At 43.7% G+C, this 10,000-nt stretch overlaps 2 protein-coding genes across 2 annotated transcripts in view; both read right to left on the bottom strand.

Annotated features, from left to right (window-relative positions):
- The window catches only part of uhrf1 (ubiquitin-like with PHD and ring finger domains 1), a 56,149-nt gene extending 55,939 nt beyond the window's left edge, over nt 1-210 (bottom strand). Inside the window, exon 1 of the mRNA XM_056254646.1 lies at nt 1-210. This exon is cut by the window's left edge and continues 81 nt beyond it. Within this exon, the coding sequence (XP_056110621.1) occupies nt 1-72 (72 nt within the window). The 5' untranslated portion in view covers nt 73-210.
- Nucleotides 211-1,962: 1,752 nt separating this feature from the next.
- oaz1b (ornithine decarboxylase antizyme 1b) lies at nt 1,963-9,317 on the bottom strand. The gene is given in 6 exon segments (XM_056254645.1): nt 1,963-2,585; nt 3,729-3,814; nt 4,747-4,919; nt 6,707-6,793; nt 6,795-6,846; nt 9,112-9,317. Coding segments are annotated over 6 exon segments (657 nt in total). The 5' UTR covers nt 9,240-9,317; the 3' UTR covers nt 1,963-2,454.
- Between the last annotated feature and the right edge of the window lie 683 nt (nt 9,318-10,000).

The following is a 10,000-nucleotide window of genomic DNA, read 5'->3' as shown; positions in this document are numbered from 1 at the left end:
CTTCGTGAGGCGCGAAAGATCCTCCACCGTGCGCGTCTCTTTCCCGTCGATCGTCCGGATCTGAATCCACATCGCGATCGATCGACGAGCGTCGAAAACACACCGAGCGAGCGTCGAAAAGTGCGTGTGTTTTGGGGGGGGGGGGGCGTCGGGGGCGTGTGTGCGCGCGAGCGAGCGCGCTCTCAGGGATCCATGCGCGCTCCTCTCTCTCTCTCTGCGGGGGAAACGCGCGTCTCGCGAACGGGGGTCACGCCAAGTCTCGCGAGATGATGGGAAGTCTCGCGAAATGTAAATAATATGGAAAAAAAAGAACAGTGGCGTTAAAGAGACAGAGACGCTTCCTTTATAATATTACAAAGCGTGTTTGTTTGTAATGCAAAGTGTGCAGTTTCTTCATTGCAGCCAGAAACTGTACCTCATATTTTTATGGCATACGTTATTAAAATCGTGATTACACTCAAGTTTTATATTTATCACTGTAATTACAGCGAACAGGGATTTGAAAATTATAGTTACTATTATGGGAAGCTCAAACAAAAAAGTGTGTGCGTGTGTGTGAGAGACGGAGTCAGTTTGTGTGTGAGTGAGTGTGTGTGTGTGTGTGTGTGTGTGTGTGTGTGTGTGTGTGTAAGAGAGAGACGGAGTCCGTTTGATTGTGAGAGTTAGTGTGTGTGTGTGTGTGTGAGAGAGAGACGGAGTCCGTTTGTGTGTGAGAGTTAGTGAGTGTGTGTGTGTGAGAGACGGAGTCAGTTTGTGTGTGAGAGTGTGTGTGTGTGTGTGAGACGGAGTCAGTTTGTGTGTGAGAGTTAGTGAGTGTGTGTGTGTGAGAGACGGAGTCAGTTTGTGTGTGAGAGTGTGTGTGTGTGTGTGAGACGGAGTCAGTTTGTGTGTGAGAGTTTGTGAGTGTGTGTGTGTGTGAGAGTGTGTGTGTGAGTGAGTGAGACGGAGTCAGTTTGTGTGTGAGAGTTAGTGAGTGTGTGTGTGTGTGTGTGTGAGACGGAGTCAGTTTGTGTGTGAGTGAGTGTGTGTGTGTGTGAGTGAGTGAGAGACGGAGTCCGTTTGTGTGTGAGAGTGTGTGTGTGTGTGTGAGTGAGTGAGACGGAGTCAGTTTGTGTGTGAGAGTTAGTGAGTGTGTGTGTGTGAGAGTTAGTGAGTGTGAGAGTGTGTGTGTGTGTGTGAGTGAGACGGAGTCAGTTTGTGTGAGTGCAAGTATGTGTGTGGGTGTGAGAGAGTGTGTGTGTGTGTGAAACGGAGTCAGTTTGTGTGTGTGAGAGAGAGTGTGTGAGTGTCTGAGGGTGTGTGTGTTAGAGTCTGAAGGTGAGTGTGTGTGTGTTTTCATCTAAAACTATTTTAAACAACCATTTCTCAAATTGTTGTAAGATTCTTATTAATGCCATTTTCATGAGCTCATATTAATAGACAGATTTGTACATGTGTCCTTCTGTTAATAGAGTGACAGGGGGATTTAAGAGAAACTGCAGATTAAAAGTGATTAAAAGAAATGGTGACCAGTGACCAAACCTTTAGGTCTCACACACACACACACTCTCTCTCTCTCTCTCTCACTCACACACACTGCATTGATCTCATAGACCTGCAGAATCAGATGTTTCGGTCTGTATCCTGATAACTGGATCATTTCCTAAATCATAAGGCGCTCGCTGCCCCCTGCTGGAGACGTCCCTCCACTGACGATACACACCAGCGGATCATGAGCAGAGCTGTATGGAAATCACATACCATTATACATGCATTCATAATTGCATAAACACTTCGCTATGACAAGTTAGAGTAAGTTTGGACCAATCTCAGACTAAAACTGTGATGCGTGTTGTCTGTGATAAAGCACACAACGCGGATCTGTCTTTAAATAAGGGTTTTATTATCACAGAAGCAGTAATGCACCAGTACAGAGGAGAAGGGCTCGAGCGACGACAGCACAGCCAACACACGAGCAGGAGCGCCGGCGAGAGGCAACAGAGCTTTGGATGTTCGATCCGGGTCTCCGTCAGGGGTTTGTACCAGTCGTGTCGTTGCGTTAACACACACACACACCACATTCAAAGAGATCGACGTTCACCGACTCAGACGGTCGAAAAACTACAAACGACATTCTGAGGTAAAAAACAAAACAATAAAACTATCCATACACGTCACACAGAAGAGCAAGACTTCATAAGCATACTAAAAAAGTGAATAATATCCAATCATAATCAAAACGTACCCAAAAACCTATAAATGACCTTTTTTGTGTGTATGTGTGTGTGTACATTCCAGAAAATGTATAAACAAAAAGCACAAGTTAAACTGAGGAGGGCAAACACGACATCATCATCACGAGCGATCACTCGTTCCCTCTGAAGCCTGTGAACGCAGGGAGGTTCGGTGTGTGTGTGTGTGTGTGTGTGTGTGTGTTCGCAGGCTGCAGAGGGAGTGTGTGATGAACAGCAGAAGCTAGTCTTCATCCGAGGAGTCCCTGTCGAAGCTGTAGGCCATGAAGAGCACGTCGGGTCGAGCGGGGACTGAGGCCTGGCCCGGCTTCACCATCTCAAAGCCCAGGAAGCTGAACGTACGCACCAGTTTCACTGCGGACACACACACACACACAGGTCAGAACAGAACACACACACAGGCCAGGTCAGGGCATCAGACACACACACTGTCTCTCAATCACTTACACACACACACGTCAGAACACACACAGGTCAGGTCAGGACAGAACACACACACCTCAAACATCAGAACCCACACACACACACACTCTCAATCACTTACACACACAGGTCAGGACATCAGAACAGAACAAACAGGTCAGGGCATCAGACACACACACACACACACAGGTCAGGACAGAACACACACACACACACACCAGAACACACACACAGGCCAGGTCAGGGCATCAGACACACACACACACACACACACACACTGTCTCTCAATCACTTACACACACACACGTCAGAACACACACAGGCCAGGTCAGGTCAGGACAGAACACACACACCTCAAACATCAGAACCCACACACACACACACACTCTCAATCACTTACACACACAGGTCAGGACATCAGAACAGAACAAACAGGTCAGGGCATCAGACACACACACACACACAGGTCAGGACAGAACACACACACACACACACACCAGAACAGAACACACACAGGTCAGGTCAGGGCATCAGACACACACACTGTCTCTCAATCACTTACACACACACACGTCAGAACACACACAGGCCAGGTCAGGTCAGGACAGAACACACACACCTCAAACATCAGAACCCACACACACACACACACTCTCAATCACTTACACACACAGGTCAGGACATCAGAACAGAACAAACAGGTCAGGGCATCAGACACACACACACACACAGGTCAGGACAGAACACACACACACACACACACCAGAACAGAACACACACAGGTCAGGGCATCAGACAGACACACACACACACACACACACACACACAGGTCAGGGCATCAGACACACACACACACACACACAGGTCAGGACATCAGAACAGAACAAACAGGTCAGGGCATCAGACACACACACACACACACACACACACACACACACACACACACACAGGTCAGGACAGAACACACACACACCAGAACAGAACACACACAGGTCAGGGCATCAGACAGACACACACACACACACACACACACACACACAGGTCAGGGCATCAGACACACACACACGTACGTACCACGGTCGTCCCGGTTCTTATAAAAGCAGACGAACACACTGAGAACCTTCAGATGCTCTTCAGCAAACTCCAGCAGAGAGATGAAGCTGAAACACACACACACACACACACACACATCAAACTACATCCGACATATACTGGGAAAATAATAATGTGGAAAATTTTGTTTGGAAAATATTTAGTTATATTGAGTTTCATAATTAAGTTTTCCCACTCAATAGTACGGTGTCTCTCCGTCTATTCATTTATCTAATTGGTATCATTTAATTTTTAATCCAATTTCTATTATTTAAATCATTTTTTTATTATTTTTTATAAACTATTTTTTTTATTATTTATATTTGAACCTAATTTGTATTATTTATTTATAGTTTACATTTATTTATACATCATTTTTATTATTTAAGTCAATATTTTTATTTAATTATTTATTTATTTTTAATATTTTAAAAAATAATTTCACATCTTATTTTTATTTAAACAAAAAAATTCAATATTTTATTTAATATTTGTATATTTATTTAGATTTTTTCTATTTTTTCATAATTTATTTTAATCAAATTGTTATTTATTTACATCAATTTTTATTATTACTTTTAAACTAATTTCATCTATTATTTTAATCCAATTTGTATTACTTTTATTTATTTATAACCTAATTTTTATAATTTACTCATTTCCCTTTTTTACTATTTTAAAATGTTTATACGTTTTAATTTGAAAAAATGCTTAAATATATTTTTTATATGCTCAAATGTATTTAAATATACATTTTTATTTTTTTTATAATTTATATTGATTAATAATCTAAATTCAATCATTTTTTTCTTTTCTTTTATATTATTTTAAAATAATGTTTTATTCATTTTATTTTTATAATTAACATTTTTGTATTCAATATATTTAGAATTTAATAATTGCATTAATTAAAATCTACTTTAAATCTATACGATTTATTATTGTAATCTAATCATCACCGAGCCGTTGCTATGGGGCTGTGTGCGGTTGCTAGGGTCACCTCTCCTTGCTGCCCTCAGGGAAGGCGTCGCAGGGAATCTCCACGAACAGGCCGTCTCCCCGAAGCACCGCCTCCCATTGGATGATCCGGGACACGGTGGGCCGGCTCTGGAAGTGAAGGATTCTGGGACGCCCGCTCACAGCCGGCTCTTCAGTCACAGTCAACTTCCTGTCCTGGGAACCAGAAACAGGCGTGAGCTTCAGTAGCCGTCGCCACGGATACGCAAACTGAGGATCTACAAGCCCTCCATCATCATAATGCACACGCCTCCAGGGTTACAGGGGAAACACCCATATCTCACTCGCTCCGGCACACGGCCACAGGAGGAAAGGCCCTCGCACAAAAAAGTCATATTACTAAATAAATACGACCTCACGTTGTGTCAATCACGTTTGCACTCCGCCTCCGAAACTCTCGTCCGTCATTAAACAATTCGGATCCGGTTCGATGTTCTGCGTTCTCACGTGTCTGGTCAGAGCTCACTCGTCGGGTCAGAGGTCATTCATCAGAGGTCATGTGTCGGGTCAGAGGTCACTCACCAGAGGTCGTGTGTCGGGTCAGAGGTCACTCATCAGAGGTCATGTGTCGTGTCAGAGGTCACTCATCAGAGGTCACGTGTCGGGTCAGAGGTTACTCACCAGAGGTCATGTGTCGGGTCAGAGGTTACTCACCAGAGGTCATGTGTTGGGTTAGAGGTCACTCATCAGAGGTCATGTGTCGGGTCAGAGGTCACTCACCAGAGGTCGTGTGTCGGGTCAGAGGTCACTCATCAGAGGTCATGTGTTGGGTTAGAGGTCACTCATCAGAGGTCATGTGTTGGGTCAGAGGTCACTCATCAGAGGTCACGTGTCGGGTCAGAGGTTACTCACCAGAGGTCATGTGTTGGGTTAGAGGTCACTCATCAGAGGTCATGTGTCGGGTCAGAGGTCACTCATCAGAGGTCGTGTGTCGGGTCAGAGGTTACTCACCAGAGGTCATGTGTTGGGTTAGAGGTCACTCATCAGAGGTCATGTGTCGGGTCAGAGGTCACTCACCAGAGGTCGTGTGTCGGGTCAGAGGTCACTCATCAGAGGTCATGTGTTGGGTCAGAGGTCACTCATCAGAGGTCACGTGTCGGGTCAGAGGTTACTCACCAGAGGTCGTGTGTCGGGTCAGAGGTCACTCATCAGAGGTCATGTGTTGGGTCAGAGGTCACTCATCAGAGGTCACGTGTCGGGTCAGAGGTTACTCACCAGAGGTCATGTGTTGGGTTAGAGGTCACTCATCAGAGGTCATGTGTCGTGTCAGAGGTCACTCATCAGAGGTCATGTGTCGGGTCAGAGGTCACTCATCAGAAGTCATGTGTTGGGTTAGAGGTCACTCATCAGAGGTCATGTGTTGGGTCAGAGGTCACATGTCGGGTCAGAGGTCACGTGTCGGGTCAGAGGTCACTCACCAGAGGTCATGTGTCGGGTCATAGGTCACGTGTCGGGTCAGAGGTCACTCACCAGAGGTCGTGTGTCGGGTCATAGGTCACGTGTCGGGTCAGAGGTCACTCACCAGAGGTCATGTGTCGGGTCATAGGTCACGTGTCGGGTCAGAGGTCACTCACCAGAGGTCGTGTGTCGGGTCAGAGGTCACTCGTCTGCCGGAACTCTACTCGCATACGGCCGTTACCGGAAGCCAGTGATTATAGTTGATGGAGTTATAGATATGGATATTTGTCTTGCTTCAGAAGGCTGGAGGCGTATGATTACTTTATGATGATGGATGGACTTTTGTGGGCTTCAAAATCTCATCCTCCATTCACTGCCATTATAAAGCTTGGAAGAGCCAGGGCATGTTTTAATATACCTGTGTTCGTCTGAAAGAAGAGTGTCATATACACCTAGGACGACTTCAGGGTGAGTAAACCATGGGCTAATTTAAAGCAGTGAAACCGTGGTCATGTGATCAGTGGTCATGTGACGTGTGCTCTCACCGAGTACAGCTGCTGAGCTGCGGGTGTGTGATCCCGTGCCCCGTTCCCTCGCCCACCTGGGATCTTCAGAGGTGGGTGAGGGGCATCAGGAACACCACAGAGGCCCTGGACCAGTGGAACTACTACAGCACACGGACACACTGCGGAAACACACACACACACACATCAGATCCGCTCCATCAGCATGGGGTCGCAGTCTCTCTCGACACAAGACACTAAAGTGATGCCTTGGTGGACAATATACAAATGTCTGAGGGCGGAAATATGCTAATAGGGGAAATATGCTAATAGGGGAAATATGCTAATAGTGGAAATATGCTAATAGGGGAAATATACTAAAAGTGGAAATATGCTAATAGGGGACAGTCGGTCAGCGCTCGTGGGCGGAGCTTGATCATTATGACATCATATTGCTCAGAAAATCCAAATGCTTGATTATTGAGAGTGTTTAGACTGAGGATTAAAAAAAAGCAGGAGCCGTGGGAACCCAGAATTAATCGAATCTGTAATCTTGATTACAATTACGGATGCCACAATTATGCAATCGTTCAAAGGCAATAATAAAAAAAAAAAAATAAAAAAAAAAAGTCCACTTGCATTATTCTTTCTAATTTCTATTTTCTTCTTTCTACAGCTCATCTTAAGGGTTTTTCCTCATTGTTTTAATTTTAGTTTTAGAATATCATGCATATTTTTTACTTTGGTTTGGTTTCTTTAAAAAATTTTTTTTTAATATTTGCCATTTGAGGCTTAATGCGATAGAAAAGCAATAACAGTTTTTCAGGAAGAGTGTTTTCAGCTCGTTTATGTGATATTACAATACGGCATGCAGTCGCTTCAAACAACGGCAAAAGCCGTTCAAAACATCAGTCAATGTAGATTTGATAATCGCAATTACAATTTCATGGGAATAATCGACGATTATGATTTTTGTCATAATTGCGCAGCCTATTTTGTCTATATTTATACATAACACGCCAGTTCTGCTTTCCATCGCAGTCACGTGACGTATGTTGAAGATTTATTCTGTTATTGTCTTTCCATCACAGTCTTTAAAGGCACATGCATATTTTTATGCACTTTTTTTTAGAATTATGTGCATCTTTGTGTTCCTTTATGCGAATAGGCTTTATGCCGAGCGTCACGTGACCAAACCGGAAAAACGGGTCTCATTGCATCCGCTTGTCAGAGAAAGTGTTAACGGCCGTAAGAACTAACTACGATATCTATGGATTTTTAAGGTAATCAGCTAACCTACTAAGTTCACTTTGTTATAAACGTTAGTGTGAAGAAGAAAAATTAAAAAACTTTTAAATATCAATCTCCACATGCGAGGGACATTGGTTATGCTCATTTTTGCTGGCTCCTTTTAAGTTATCTTGAGTAAAACCGCAAAAAATTTCATGAAGCACATACAAAAGACCTGAATCGGAAGCGATGTGATCTGTTTTCCGGCTTGGTCACGTGACGCTCGGCATAAAGCCTATTGCAACGTTGATGTTTTAAATCGTGACGTCACCAAGCGGCTCTTCTCATGTTCACGTGCAGTCAGAGCACAGACATATGGGTAATAAAGTCATACCAGATCGAGTATGCAACAGTGACTTCTGCCGCACAATAAATGAATGTACTTCCGGTCATTAGTGAATGATTTCCCGCGCGAGTTATTGTGTCAAAATTGTTTATATACGATATTGTTTCATAATTGTTTTTATATGTCGTCTGATTTTTTATATATACATGAGATTTAAAAAAAAACTCAACACTATCCTTCACATCACCGAATCTCATATTTCAATGTACAATACTGAAAAATAAAATATAACCAACAAAAAATACTCGTCGGCGCGATCAAAGGCCCGAGTCTGGTGACGTCACGACGTCGACGTGACGTACGTGTAAAGAGCGAGGCCTTCGACGTCAAATCTCACAACAAAAAGACTGTATACCGAAATTAAAACGATAAGCGCGTTCATAAGTCAACGAGCTGTTTAAATACAAGCGTGTATCGCTTAATATGCGATATGACGACACCAATCAGGTGTGTGAACGTGAATTTAACGGGCTACATTTTATTAGGCCACATTTCCTTCATTTATATTTCAGTTTATCATCTTAACGTGACATGATGATGGGTTTCCAACACTTTTAAAACTTTACAGATGTACTTCAGTGTGTGTTAGTTGAGCAAAACAGTTTAGAGCGTTACTAAAAACACAACTGCTAGCATTAGCATTAGCCCCTCAGGCCCCTGTGAGGAAATAATTCCCACTAAACCCCCATTAAACCGCACAATTAAGCCAACAGCCCTTATTATAATGACTTTATCTTATCATATGAACATTTTCAAGTTGTAAAATGTGAGTAAACGGGCTGTTAACGGGGTAGAAGTCTCTCTCTCTCACCTTCCCATCATGTCATTAATACTGTTACTGAGCGCCTCCATGATGCTGATTTCACACTGTTTCTTTCCTTCTTTCTCACGGGCAAAGCAATGACTGTTTAGGATCCGCTGGAGGTTGGATTTTACCATCCGGCCTCGGGAGAGTTCACGCCGGCCTGTGTGCGCTCTTCTGCGGTCAGCGAGTAAGTGAAGACCCGGAGGAGGAGATGCGCATTAAGACACGCGCAGCGCTACTATTGCGAAGGCCGCGCTCATGAATATTCATCACCTCGTCATCGCGGCCCTTACGCAACAGGCTTCGAGCGTCCGGTCACGTGGTCACTTAATATTCAACAGGCAGCGCTTTCAGCCAACCGGATGAGCGAACGTCTGCTGTCGTCGTTAATATTCATGAGCCAAGCCTTCGCCATAGTGCGCTCGGTCTTCTCGTTTGTTCAGAGAGTGGAAAATTACTGAGAGGAAGCAAATGCTGTTTTGCTGTTTTGTCTGTTGACTGAGGCGTGTGTGTGTCGTGATGATGTTTTCACACATTATGTATGTGCATTTGAGAACACGACATGCTATTGTCTCATATATACATATATGAAACTACTTTGTTTTTTAAACATGGAAGATAAAGTAATTTTTTCCTGTAATAAAATAAAGCATGTGCTATTGGCTTCTACAGCAACGTAAATGGTTCCACTTGAGTCAAATCTTCTGGTTTAGGGTTTAAAGGTCAAGAGGTGTAATTTGCCTGTATTGTATTTTCTAGCATTTAAAGTCACGTAGCTCCTCTTCACATGCAGACAGATGATGAGAATCGGAGAGTTTTATTGCTGAACACTCTTATCTCTGCGAGACTGTAGTAACTCACCATTACTGTTGCTGGGTTTACTGGGGTCATAAAG

Source organism: Rhinichthys klamathensis, unplaced genomic scaffold (genome assembly GCF_029890125.1).
Source record: "Rhinichthys klamathensis goyatoka isolate OS25496 unplaced genomic scaffold, OSU_Roscu_1.1 h1tg000113l_1, whole genome shotgun sequence".
NCBI lineage: Eukaryota > Metazoa > Chordata > Actinopteri > Cypriniformes > Leuciscidae > Rhinichthys > Rhinichthys klamathensis.
The sequence above is the reverse complement of the archived record's forward strand: the minus strand, read 5'-3'. Positions and strand labels throughout refer to the sequence as shown.